This window comes from Motacilla alba, chromosome 5 (genome assembly GCF_015832195.1).
Source record: "Motacilla alba alba isolate MOTALB_02 chromosome 5, Motacilla_alba_V1.0_pri, whole genome shotgun sequence".
Lineage (NCBI taxonomy): Eukaryota > Metazoa > Chordata > Aves > Passeriformes > Motacillidae > Motacilla > Motacilla alba.
This window is the reverse complement of record NC_052020.1, coordinates 7274303-7288675: the sequence shown is the minus strand read 5'-3', so window position 1 is coordinate 7288675 and position 14373 is coordinate 7274303. Positions and strand designations below refer to the sequence as shown.

General features: G+C 47.6%; 1 protein-coding gene across 8 annotated transcripts in view; it reads right to left on the bottom strand.

Moving 5' to 3' along the window:
* Window positions 1–14053, bottom strand: part of ANO1 (anoctamin 1) — a 72020-nt gene extending 57967 nt beyond the window's left edge. For 4 of the 8 annotated variants that reach the window (XM_038138607.1, XM_038138608.1, XM_038138612.1 and 1 more), the window contains exon 1: window positions 13760–14053. In XM_038138607.1, the coding sequence (XP_037994535.1) occupies window positions 13760–13817 (58 nt within the window). In that variant the 5' untranslated portion in view covers window positions 13818–14053. The remainder of the gene's footprint in view (window positions 1–13759) is intronic. The other 4 variants (XM_038138611.1, XM_038138615.1, XM_038138610.1 and 1 more) reach the window with 2 other exon arrangements.
* Window positions 14054–14373: the final 320 nt, after the last annotated feature.

Sequence of the window (14373 nt, the reverse complement as noted above, 5' to 3'; positions counted from 1 at the left end):
GCAGCCTCTCTGGACCATCCAGATGTTCCCACATGGGTCCCAAGAAGACTCTGACATTCCTGGGCACAGCACGTGGCAGGGGGATGGGAGCAGGGCGCACATCTCCTACATCCAAGGAAGTGACACTCCAACAGCATCCAGCTGCTCTCTGCATCCATCGCTGCCTCCCAAACATAACCAGCTACTCACCCCATATCCCCAAACTCCACAAATAGCAGGGGCACCATTGCTTTTTTTTAATGAAAATGAGAAAGTATCAGGAAAAAAAAAAAAAAAGGAAAAAAAGAAAGAAACCAAGAAAGAAAAAGAACAGACACAAAATTAAACAATCTACCGTAAAATAAACTCTGTGGTATTATCTGTCTCTTGTCAAAAAGTTACTAGGGAATAAAAGTGACAGACTGTCTACTAAGATACATCCCATGACCAAGTGACACACCTAAAACTTGTCAAAGACTTCCCTCTGTTGATGTGTCTGCTTATCCTTAGTGCCCACACGTGTTACATTACTGCATACTCTTGGAGGGTGGAAGCTCTTGATTTATTTGTTGCAGGCAAAGAACAATTCTTTCCCCCACCTGATTTCACCCTTCTGACGTGACAGGTCTTTGTCTGTTCCTCACATAAACCAGAGTAGTCCTCGACTAAAACCAGACTCCATGTAATTATTTTCCCTTAAAAATAAAGTCAATAAAAGTGGCAAATATGAACAAAACTGGAACTGATCTATCAAAGAACTGTAAACAAATTTTCCTCCAGTGCACATTCTTCACGTTGAGGAATTACTACTGGTCAGTATTAAAAGCAGACAAGTGATGTGGTGCTTTGGTGAAAGAGGGGATGAAACAACTCATGTGGACAAGTCACAGAAATGGGTAAATAAAGGAGATGGTGCCTCAGCCCAGACAGCAATTAGCTTTTGGGAGCTCGGTGTCTGGTGTCCAGCCCTGCACGTAGGGCCCCTACAGAACATCTCACATCAGAACTGCAACGCCAGGCTCAGCAGCTCTGCTTGGAAACTGGGCTTTGACCACAGCTTTGATGTGGCTGTGCACTGGGGATGCTCCCATGAAGTTTTAATTCTTGTTAAAACTGTGGGAGGGGGGAGCAAGGACACCAGGAGGGCTCAGGAGAAAAGGGCTGCTGTGGGGGCAGTCTGGAAAGGGTTTCCTCTGCAGTGTAACCAAAAATATTCAGAGGGATTTAAGAACTGTTTGCAGATGAATATCTCTACTTTTTTTCCTGAGGAGAAACTTCAAATGAAAATTAAACTGAGCAAATAAACTGAGCTATTGAAATAGAAAGTGTACGGATCATGGGAAGGGGAAAAGAGCAGGAGAAATGCTTCACACTGGAAGGTGCACCCGGGAAGGCAAGTGCACAAGGGTTTGAGTCTGAGCAAGAGCAAACTGTGTGTCAGAAACCAGTCTACACCACATCAGCTGGACAGATGGAGAGAGAGATCTTACCTGTTAACATTGCTAAGACCAGACTCAGTACAAAGATTCATTTTGTTTCTTCATTATCTCTTCTTGGGGAGCAGTTGAAACTCTCTTTTCCACACCATGAATATCTACTTTTATTTGCTTTTGTCTCAATGCAACCTGAGTGATGTCACGGTAGCCCAACAACAGCAAAATGCTTCTTTCCCAATGCTGTGAGGAATCCATAGGCCAGGGTACCAGAATTCCCTGCCTTCCTGGACTGTTCCTCAGAGCATGCCAACGCCAACACAGCCCTGCTTCACGGGATTCTATCACCCAGTCAACCAGAAAAGAAAAGTGCCTTCAAACATGATGCGAAGAAAAATCCCTGGCCTTCCCAGAAGGAAGTGCAGGGGGCAGTTCAAAGCTGAACCCTAAGAAAACCCTGGTCACAGAGGGTTTTGCCTTTTAATATGGTTTAGATTAAAATCCTATCTGTCTCCAAAGCTCTGATGAAAGTCTTGTTTTCCATGTCAAACGAAAGCAGTGAACTAAAACAAAGAACTTGACACATGTACACGTCTCCAATGTACAAACAACTGGCTGTTTCCATAGAAAAAACAGAGAACAAACTGAAATAACTCTAAAAAATGAATTCCTGGTCTTGTAATAAAGGCCACATGGTCTGCTCAAGGCAGTGCAGAACTGGAGAGGCAAAACTGATCGGTTTTACCCAAACACCAGCACTGATTTCATCTCTTCCTTCATCTCTTCTTCCTCCCAGGGCACATTCCGTGGAAACTGCAGGACTCACCTCTTACTCAGCAGAGCATTGGCAGAATTAATTATTGAGCATTTAATCAAATCAAACAGTGAACGAACATACCCTGGAGTACGAGTTCATGGAAAACACAAAGCAAACCCAACATCATCGACTGAATTTTTGTGGTTGGATCCAAACCTCTTATCTGTACTCACTGGAACCATTCTGCTCCGGGCTGCACACAAACTTATTTTGTACTCCAGAGTCAAACACAGTTCAACAAAGCAGAAAATCAACAGAAACACCATTTGGAAGCTGGATATTACAATTAATAGCATCAGACTCTAGAGTTTGCCCTGATTTGGGAATAAACTGATATCCTGAACCCCATTTTACAAATCCCACAAGCCCAAACTCAACCTTTCCTCCACTGGGCACCACTATCAGCAAAAAGTCACTGATCAATAACGCCGGCACTGTAAGTTCAAGCAAGGAATAGTACTGGCAAAGGCTCTGGATTTGAGCTGAAAACTCATTTAGTTCAGAATATTTTATTGTGGAAAAGCACGTGGAAACAGAAAATAAGTTAAAATGATAAAGAGACCTGAATAGAAAACCCGTGGTTATAAATGGAACAGTGGCTGTGAGCAGACAGTTCTGTACATCCACATCTGTTCCAGTTCAAAGTAGTTCATGTGAACCAGGGGAAGGAACTATTTTTTCCTTCAGTGCTGCAAACCTATCTGCAGTCTGGCCAGGGCACAGGGTAGGAAGAGGGAGAAACCACCATCACTGGCTCAATCCACTTTTCAATGAGATGGAGCTGCCACCAACGTCTCTTCTTGCCTTTCCCTATTTTCCCTCCCATATTAAAACACACTTAGAAGAGAACAGCAACATTTGCAAACACTTGTGGCAATTAAAGCTGTTTGTTTTTGCTAAAACCAGGCTTAACAAAAGCTCTGTTTTTGTTCCTCTGCTCACAGATAGTTTCTGTTTCACAACTGTCCCTTCTGGGGCTGCTTTGATGATAACGTGGGAAAAGCAGGCAGAACAGTCAAACAGGGAAATAAATATATAAAAAGAATGGGGCTGCTCCAGGACTCATTCAGGTTCCAGAGGAGCTCAGATTTCCTGCCTGAGGAGAGCTGAAACATTTTATCTACCCAGTTTGGTCTTTGTTTCTCTAATATCCTCTCTTCTCCTTCCTTTGAATCTTAAAAATGATTTTTTTTTTTAAAGTAACAAAGTAACAAAGAAAGCAGCAGCAAGAAAAATGTGGCGTGAAGAAACAGAAAGAGCACTCAAAAAAGGCTGAAAGCTGGAATTAGCTCCCTGTTTTGCTCTGACAGCAACACCATACTTCATAGGAAAGACACTGCCCTGTAATAATCTGGTCATGAAAAATATTTATTTGCCTACTTACGTTATTGAATGACTACACACATACAATCCCTGGGATTTAAAAGCTTTCTTTTCCTTTTTAACATCAGATCGTTCACATTGAGGTTGAAATATGTTTATCGGGTCCCTGGGTTTATTTGCCACAGGAAAAACATGAAACTTCCCGCAAACAACTCTGCTCCTGACGGAAAACCCGCTCAAGTCAGTCAATAGCCAGTAATTGCTGGACTGAAATCAATCACAAGCTCCCAGGAACTGCTTCAGCTGGGTTTTGCTTTAAAGATTCAGTGCTGTGACTGATGAGAAGCTGAAATGCTCGGCCATTAGACACTGCTTCCAAACTGGATGGCAACGCCCCCACTGGAGCAGAGCTCACGAGAAGCTCCCCAAAAGGCAGAGACCTTCCACTTCAACTCAAGAATCCTTCAAACCCCTCACACAGGTGCACAGGGAGTGAAGGGGCAGGGCTGGGCTGTTAAATGCTGCTGGGGCCAGGTGCAGAAAGCGCCGTGGAGGGTGGGGAGCTGCTGCAGATTTCCCTTGGACACAGAGGCACGGAAGCTGTCGGGGCACACGGGAGGGTCTCCTGCTCAGCTGCCCACCTGCCACCAAAACCAGGGCTATTTGTGCACTTAAGTGCTTCTCCGGATGAGGGCCAGAGGGCACGGGGAATTGCAGGACGCAGCCCCCAGGAACTATTCTGAGAAAATGTACTGAAGAGGCAGAAAAAGGAAAGCTTTCGTTAATTTATATTATCGAGGCAACAAAGACCTTGTTTTGGAAATGATAATCTGGTTCTTTTAACTGAGATCTTCTTAGCAAGATGCTACAAAGAGAAGCTTTAACAATTCAATTATTTCATCTGCCATTTAGGAACTATTAGCTTTAAAAGGCTTGGATTTGATTTCTATTCCTCTGGTATGTAATGATGTTTAAAACCTAAACCAAAACCTGTTTCTGCTCTTCCTCGGATAATCGGTAGATGGTCTCTGGTTTTCATTATCCAACTATTCATTTATATTGTTAGATGGGCTTAAATGGTTAAAATTAATCAAAAATACTTTATCACAACAAGTGATTATGGCACTGTAAGAACAGAGCACAATTCCTCTTGCTGCCAATGACTTGTCTTACTTGCAGCATGTTTGAGAGAGCAGATTCATTCTCAAAAGAAAATGATCAGCTGCAAATTTTCAAAATAAGCTATTTAATTTTTACAGCGTGATGGCACTCCTCAGTCCCCTACAAAGTAAGCAGCAGAGTGAATAAGCACAGCCCAATAGTTCAAACTCCATTTGTGAAGTAAGGAGCACCTAGAACAGTTTTACCCTGTGGGATCTGGGCCAGACACAGAGCACTCTGCTTCTTCCTCACCTACACAGTGCACAGGGTCCTGCCCTGGACAAATGTTCTCTTCTCTCAGCTGGATCCATTTCAAGTGAGCTTAAATGACAGTTCTTGTTCTGTGCTCCCTGTCAAACTCATAAATTCAACATTTTCATTCTTGTCATACGCCACAAGTTCTGCAACTTGAATGCAATGCAAACGGAGTGATGGGCTCTCACGATGTCTCCCTAAAGTTTGTGAAGTCCCCCAAGATCTGTGGATACAGAAATACCTTCTAAAGCATATACAAAAGGGCTGGGACACGATTTTGGTGTTCAGCCTCTTAACCTGGGAGTTAAAGGAGGATCTCCTGTGTATCCTTGAGTACACTTGTTCAGAAACAGGATCTGCTCCTATTCCAAAAGCCCAAACTTCATCTAACACCTCAGGGCACATGCAGTCAAACATTTCTCCAAAATGACTGAATGTGAAATCCCTAGCACAGGAAGAGTTGTCTCTGCTAGCTGTAGTGTGTCCTTCACACACACTAATCCCCGCAATGTACCTCAAGCTGCTCTCTCTTGCCTTTAGCTGGCCTCAACTTGCTGGCAAATGGATTATTGACAGCAATAAAGATTCAGAGATGAAATAACATTTCACATCTACGTCTCTGTCAGTGTCCATGCTACACCCTAAAAGACAAATTGTGGGAGCCTGCAAGCAACACCCTGCTAGTGCAGTGCTGACACCCAAAACCCCAGAAACCTCGAAATGAAAGTTAAGGATTACTCAGTTCACACCCTCTGTACAACCAGTTATGCTGATTAAAAATCATGGAGTATGCGGACACTCACTCTTCATTATTCTGTTTGCCACTGAGAGAGGTCCTCCCAAGATATATCCTGGCAAAGGAAATGATGCTCAGCATGTTTTAACTTCGATTACTCACCATTTCTAATGAGTGAACAAAATTACAGCATCTTCTGCTACTGTTGTACAGAGGCAGCCTTAAATTTCACCCAAAGGAGACCTCTACCTAAAGTCCCTGATAACAGTAATTTATTTTCAGATCTATTTAATTCAAATTTATGGTTGGTTTGGGGCAGAAGCATGATGAACTGCCTGCATGCCCTAGGAGAATAAATTTGTGAACATACATTGCTTGAGCCGATTAAAGAAAAGTAGGTGTTGCTTTGGATGTTGGTCTGATGAACCTTAGGGACAGTGTGAGAGGAATAATTGACTGGAATCTTACTTTTATTACTTTAGTGATCAATTAACCTTAAGAATTCCACTTCTAATGATTTTTTTTAACTCTTTGCACAGAGCTGCAAGGTCTTACCACATTGGAGGGAGAAAACGGAGGCAGCTTTCCCCTCCACACTGCCCATGCCGTGTGTGAGACCCCTGAGGCACAACCCCAGAGCCAGCCCTTTCCCTCACTGACCCCAGAGCTGCACCTCCTACACCTGGCGAAAATCCTGGAAAAAGCCTGGCTCCACATCCTTACTTTGTGACTCAGGCTCATTTCTGTTTATACTCTTGCGAGCTGAAGAATGATGATGACTAGTAGCTCTATAGATAAATAAAGTATATTAAGTCACAGGAAGTGAAAAGGGAAAAGCATTAATTTATTTTTAGAAACCTGTTCTTGCCATTCATCAGAAGAAGAACATCCAAAAGCTTGCAGCCAGATACAAGCATCTGGATGGGGTTTGCTGACCACATACCAGCATTCAGACTACTCACAGAGAAGCATTTGCCTTCCTCAGCCCAGTCCCAGACTCCGTGCCAGGAACACAGGACACAGACAATGACGGAGTCGTTTCCACTAGCAGGAAAGGGGGCTGTCACCACACAGGCTACAGCTGCTTGGGCTCCCCCTTCCAGTGGTCCTGCAGTAGGTTCCTCCTTCCAGATGCACCTTGGCACCAGCTGGTCCATCACAAAGTAGGAAAGGAACAGGAAGGTGTGTGCTGTCCACACTCCTCCCATCAGCAGTGCCCACGCCAGGTCAAACATCTGGGAAAACGTCCCAAGATCCAGATTGCCTTCTCCAGATGACAGCCCAAGGTCCTGCACCCCGGCAGGGGCAACCCTCAGAGACAGGGAATGCACTGAGAGCAGCCCTGAGGAGGGGGACTCGGGGCTGCTGGCTGAAGAGAAGCACAACTTGAGCTGTCAGGGTGTGCCGGCAGCCCAAAGAGTCAAACACGTCCTGGGGTGCCCCAAAAACAGCCTGGCAAGCAGGGTGAGGGAGGGGATTCTTCCCTTCTGCCCTGGAGCCCTGCATCCAGCTCTGGGGCCCCAACATGGAAAGGATGTGGACATGCTGGAACAAGTCCAGAGGAGGCCATGGAAATGCCCCAAGGGCTGGAGCCATCTATGGAGCCAGGCTGGGACAGCTGGGGCTGTGCAGCCTGGAGAAGAGAAGGCTTTGGAGAGACTTTAGAGCTTCTTCCACTGCCTAAAGGGGATCCAGAGGAGCTGGGGAGGGACTTTGGACAAGGACCTGGAGTGCCAGGACAAGGGGAAATGGCTTCAAACAGGGAGGGCAGGTTTAGATGGGATACTGGGAAGGAATTGCTCTCTGTGAGGATGGTGAGGCCCTGAAACAGATTCCCAGAGAATCTGTGGCTGCTTCATCCCTGGAAGTGTCCAAGACCAGGCTGGACAGGGCTTGGAGCAACCTGGGATAGTGGGAGATGTCCCTGCCCATGGCAGGGGCTGGAACAGGATGGCCTTTAATGCCCTTTCCAACCCAAACCACCCTGGGATTCTGTGACTGTGGCGATGCTAATCAAAACCAAAGAGGTGATTAAATCTGGATCTGGATGCTCAACTCCCAAACACTGCGTGATCTCAGGACACCCACACACCCCTTTCTTCCCCTCCTCTTGCTGGTTTGCCAAAACAGCACCAATCCAACAGTGGGAAACCTCTTGAGGCCGACAGCGCCGCGCCGCACTCGTGGTTGAATTTAACGGGATTTGCACAAAAGCTTCCATCTCCTGCGGCCCACAGAAGTTATTTTTTTTCTGGGCAGTCATACCACAATCATAAAGTCACACCATATTTTGAATCCTTGCCTTCCAAAATCCGGGAAGAATTGCAAGGCACGCTCATCGACATGTCTTGTGATGTGTGGGCAGCCAAGATGCCAAAGTGCAAATGGTCAGACACAAATACTCAAGAGGTTTTTCTCTGACTGTTAGAGCTGCTCTGGACAAGTGTCTTTAACCACCCTTACTTCAAAGTAGTAAAAACCCTAAAACTTTGAATGATGCTTAGTCCTGAAACTTCCACCTTGGCTTCCTTTCCACTTCTTAAGAAAAATGATAGAACTCCTACAGTATCATGTTGAAAAGTGGAGTTTTAAAATGTATTCAGAGTTCATTATTTTACCTCCATGATGTCACTGAAGTCACTATCTGCTCACTTTTCCTATTCAATTTTTAACAGTGTGTCCTGAATCTGCTCTGAAAATGTAATTTAGTTGCTAGACTTTTCCCTTTTTTCACTAGTTGAATACTGCGAAATGTATTTCTCTCTCCCTGGCACATTTACTCTTAGTAAACCTTACTTATCAACACACAGATCCCTATTGCACATTGCAAGCTTGTTCTGCAAGCAGGATATCAGCTGACGTCAATGAAGATGTACAAGGGGCACCAAATATTTTGCAACGTGTTTAGAAAACAGAGATTTTTCTTGTTTTAGTCTGTAGTCATCAGGATACAAACAGAGGGAGAGGTAAACCAGCAGGACTGGGAGCCAGGAATACATAACTCAGATTGTTGTGTATCACTAATGTCACGACAGAAGTCCAGTAATTTATAGGATATGAAAAGAGCAGTTAATGCCTGCTAACCACTCAGGCTCTTCATAACAGAGTTCAGGCTTTAAAACTCCCTCAGAGCAGTTTAAAACTCTCTCCCTTACCGTTGCGTGGAAAAAGTCATGGGTGTTTGTGTCGGTTTAGAAAAAGAAAAGGGTTCTGCCTTTCAGAGCTGCAGTCTGAAAGGCCATCTCAGTAATTGTATACATTATTAATATACCACTGATAGGAATAAGAATGTACATCCAGGTCCTTGCACAGATAGAGAGCTGCCAAGAATAAATCAGATATGTAGATAAGGTAAGCAGGCAAAGATATTAAAGAGGAACGGCACTGGGTCTGGTGTTACTGCTATCTTTCCATCAGTTCAAGTCTGGAAAGAGTTTCTGTAATGGCTGGAAGGACAGACTGCCAGCAGAAGGTTCAAAAAAATGTGAACTGTGGGAGTCTGAAGAAGACGGCAAACACTGGCATGTGGGCCAGCCACAGAGGAGAGGCAGGGACAAGCCACTGGAAAGAGCAAAGGAAGCTGGAACGTGGAACACACGGAGCAGCGCAGAGGGCACGAAACAAAGGCGAGGTGAGGACGGAGCGGGGACACGGCTCAGCTGCTGCAGAGAAAGGCTAAAGGATGCAGGGAGGTTAGGGGGCAGGGAGAAGGGCTGGCCCTCCCACCAGGATGTAGTACTACTTTCAGAAATAGAGGGATGAGGGATACAAATCAAAGGCTAAAGCAAATAAATAAGAGTCTATTTCCCCGAGGGCACGCAGGCCCGCCCGGGACGCAGCCTGGTGACTAATGCAGGCCAGCAGAGGAGCTCTGCTTCCTGCACATTCCGAGCCTCCCGAGCCAGGCAGACATTGTGGTTGTTGCTAAAAGGCCCACATTGACCATAAATTACCTCGCAGGAACAATGGAGACACCACTATCTCTGTGCTCTTCAAAGCGCCAGAACAAAGTGGCGCAGTGTTAGTGGCACTGCTCACGTCTAAACAGCTGGCACAAGATGACTTAGCACCACTGAAAATAACCCCGTGACAGGGCCCCTGCAAAGCTGCCAAGCCCTGAAAAGTTGTCATTTGTAAAGCCCCCTCCCCTTGGGATTTGTACCTGTGACAGAACTGCGAGTCTCGTCCTGATCTCCAGCTTGGCTGCAAACATGGGGGAGCTCGGGGAGGTGGATAACGCATGCCAGCGGAACACCTTCTGCACTCCCAGAAATCATACAGAGCTCTCTCATCCCACTTTGCTGACTTGGCTTTTGTGTAATGAAATGTGAGGCTGTGAGCAGGAGGGCTTTGTCAGAATCCCTGAAAACACTCACAAGAAATAAGGAGAGTGGTGACTTCCGTCCCTGGAGCTCACTGAACCAGTGGTGCACCTACGCTGTGACCCAAGAATTCTACCTGAAATGCAAGTTTTGAGAGTGTAGATACTTCGAATTCCCAATCATCTTGCTCGAGGACACTGCTAAGGACTTCGGACAGGCTTTCCTCTGGAGCCTGCTCGGTGCCTTTGGCTTTCCCAGATCTGACTGCCCTCTGTGGCAAACGAGGATATTAGCAGAGGAATCAGCCTTCAGAAGGCACAGGGCAAAGATTCCCGAGTACCTGGACAAGAGGGAGCAGGCTGCTGAGCTCTGTGAGGAGGCTAAGGGCATCTCTTTCCCCAGGAGTCACAGACCTTGCTGTACAGCGTGACACAAGCACCTCTTCAGCACTATGATCTTGGTGAGAACAGCTCCTTCCTGCTGGAGAGGTTTCTGGTCAGGGCTAAGATCCCAGGGGATCTCGCCCAGGACCCAGCTGTGTAAGATGCCAAACCTGCCCCAGTTAGTGCCAAGTATCCCCAATAAAATGGGAGCGGGGCCAAACCTGGCTTTCATCAGCCTTTCACACAGTAAAGCCCTCAAGCTTTTCATGCCTATCACAGCCCCTTCCTTTCTTCCTCTCCCCAAAGTGATCCTGATTAAAAGTGAGCCTTATTTTCCAACCACAGCACATCCCCAAGCATTTCCTTTTCTCAAAACTGCCAGAACCCAAAGGGTGCTGAAGTCAAAAGGGACATTTTTCCCTTCCCGATGCCAACAAACACTGCTACTTCCCAGGGTTACTCAGCTGCCTGCCTTCTGTTTTGGCACACGGCTTTCCCCCATATCTCACATCGCACGCCCGTGCAGCCTCAGCGTGTGGCCCCAGGGCTGCCCACCATCCTCCCAGCACATCTGACTCCACCGTGCCCCACACCCTGGTGCCCTGCCAGAGCTCCCAGGGACCGCCAGGCTGCCCTGCTTGCTGCCAGCCTGGGGCAGGACAGGGAATGCTTCCCGTGGCACGTTCCTGCAGTCCGGCACCGAGTCGGAGCCGCTGCCCTGGCCGCGCGCACGCTCGCCCCCGGGAATTAATAAGTTATTACGGCAAATTAAAATATTAAGTTAATGATGTGCATGACTGCAAGTTACAGGGCTGGAAAAGAAGTCCTAATTAAATCAATACAGTTATTAGTCCCTTGTCATCTCTGATTAATTATTAGCTTAATATGCTCCATCATTTTCACTGTTAATGGAAAGAGCTGCAGTGGTACCAGGGGAAGCTGGGCTGCACCCACCAGAAACCTATGGAGACATGCTGGAGCTCCCAGATCTGGGCTGAACAAGGTCTTTCAGAGAAGAGAAGAAGAAACCTTTCATTTTTGGGGGCGCTCATCTCACAGCATTCAAGTTTGTTTTCAAAGGGGGCAGACGTTTGCTCAGGAGATTTTTGACTGCTGAAAGGTTAAGGGGTAAAGACTTGACTTCCAAAGCTGGGCTTAGTCCCAGGCACTTGTCCCGGTGCCTCAAGCTTTTCTCTGCAGTGACAGGATATCACCACGGTCCTTTAAGGAGCCAACATGCCCCTCCCTCGCCCCAAAGCCCACCCCAGCTGTGACCCTCACCCATCCTGACCAGATGCACTCATCACCCCATGCACAGAGAAGGAGTGGGCACCGTGATAAGCTGGCAGGCATCAGCTGTGGTGCCTGGCTCCTCAGGGCACAGATGTAGCTCAGGACACCTGTCCTTTCATGCCACCGACAGGGCCAAAAATAATGTGCTGAGCTCACTTTTCTCCTTGGTAGTGATCACTGAAACACTACTTTGGATTTAGGCAGCAGATAGTATCTACCCAGAGCTCAGGGGAGCACAGCTTCCCTTTTGCTTTCCTGTCTTCCATCACTTTCACTGCGCCCAACTTCTTCCTAGCTCCTTGCAACGAGCAGGTTTCCTTTGCTGTCTGCAGGAGGATTTTTTTGAGTGCAAAAACTTCAAGGACGGGTCTTCACATGTCTCTCCAGCAAGTCACAAGGTGAATTTGTACCACAAATGCTGCTATGTCATTAGACAGGAGCTTTGTTTTAGAAACAGCTTTTACAAACAAGCTCTTTTGGATAGGTTATCAACAGAAATACAAACACACGCTGCCGAGAACACAACTGCTCCTTGAACTCATCAATGAAGCTGCTCAGGCTGCTAAGGGGTGATTCAGTAAATTAAATAATGTCACTGTGCTTCTCGAAGATAAAAAGTCACTCAAACGATTTCTCAGGACTCTCGCCACCCTATCGCTGCGATTACCTCGTGATAAACTGCCACCTGCCCCATGAGTAATGGTAGTTCCCAGTGCCATTTTATCTCTTAGTCCTCTTACTGATATCTCTGTTAATGTACTGCCACAACACTTCAGCTTCCCATGATCTACTCGCCTCCCACTGCAGTTGTGCAAAGACGGAGCTCCTTTTTTCCAGGAAGAAGTTAAGGTGGGACAACCAGCGTCATGCAGAAACCCTGTCCCCTGCTCCTTAGATATAAAGCCCACCTGTTTTGTGTCAGACACTAAAGAAAAAAGTTTAAATTCTGAGTGCTCTGGCCAGCCTAGGTTTGATGAGCATACAGCATTTCTTCAAGAAATGGGCTGAACTCCAGCGAAATATTTGGCTGTTTAATGAGCAGGCTCTAGGATAATGGTTTTCGTGGGAATCCAAAAAGAGGGAGTAAAGAAAAGGGCTCCCCGCGCTATTCTTAGCTGCAAACAGCTAGATTTGGAATTTTGATTGTAAAGCATGGAATTTATAAATGGTGCCATGCTAAATTTACTTCAATTGTATACAATTCAGCCGGATAATCAGAAGTGTTCCAGCATGTTCCTGGTTAGCATCTCGGTTCTGGCTTTATTGTCTCCAAGCTGGTAGAAAAAATGCGTTCAGTAAATAGTGCTTGCAAAATTTGTGTCCCTGTGAGCGTGCAGGAAGGTTTTCTACACAGAAATTTTATATAAATGCGCATGTGGGTGCACATGCATGCACACAGACACCGAGCCGTGATTTATTTCGAGAGAGAAGCCAAGGAAATTCCCACCCCCTACCATTTAAACGATCTGCTCTTTGGCTCCAAACATTCTGCAACTTCTCAGCCAAGGAATGTATTTTCCCCTTCCAATATAGATAATTTATTTTGCTGAACACATTAGTTAATGATAGCGAGCTACATGATTTAGTCAGTTCTGTAAAAACATTACTGACAATCTCAGATCCATTTCATTTAGCAAGTTGGGTTTTTTTTTTTCAGCTCGTCTTCCGCAGCACGGTGTGAATTAACAGCAATCATCAGCTCAAGGATTTGTCACATATACTTCGTACTCCGGCAATTTTTCATAATTAGATTGGCTTCCCGCGGCTAGACGAGCTTTTAATTACGATATTAATATAGGTTAAAAGGACTTTACACTGTTTTACGCTCCGGGGGGCGGGAGGGGGAAAGCGGGAGGTGCGAGACGAGCTATTTCATTTCACCGCTACTCTGCGGCGATTATTTCGGGATTTTTAAAAATAGTCGATGAAACGCTAATAATAAATCCCTTATCGAGGCAGCCGGGGCGGGCAGCCGCCCGCCGAGCCCGTCCCCGGCCGGGCAGGAGCGCGCCCCCATCCCGCACCTTCCCCGGCGCGGCGGCGGTGCCGAGACTTACGCGGTCCCCAGGGCGCGGCGGCCGGCAGCCTGCGCAGGTGGATCTCATCCTTCTCCATCGCCCCTCCGAGCTCCGCAGCCCGCCTGCCACTTGGTACCAAAGTCAACTTGCCAGGATCCCTCCTCCCGCCGCTCCTCCTCCTCCTCCTCCCTCCTCGTCCCCCCTCGGTGCCGGGGCGGGCGCGCTGCTCCGGCAGCGGCTCCGCGCAGCGCCCCGCCGCCCCCGGGCACACTTTAAATACGAGCGCCGGGCGGCGGCCGGCCCGGCCCGCCGGAGCGCGGCCCTCCGCGGGGAGCCGGCCCTCCTCCCGCCCTGCCCTGCCCGGCCCTGCCCGGCCCTCCCCGGTGACGCCGCGGCGCTCCCCGCCGGCCGCCCCCGCGCAATCCCCGCGCGTACCTGCGGCGGCGGCGGCGGCGGCGGCGGGGCTGACCTTGGGCGCGGGGCGGCGGCGCCGGAGCGACGGCGGCAGCTGCGGGCGGGGACAGCGCGGCCGCGAAAGGTCAGCGCGCCCCGCGCTCGCCGCGCTCCGCGGAACCCCCCGCGCCGCTTCCCAGCCTTTTTCTTTTTCTTTTTTTTTTTCTTTTTTTCCTTCCGGTCCCGCACCTTCCCGTTTT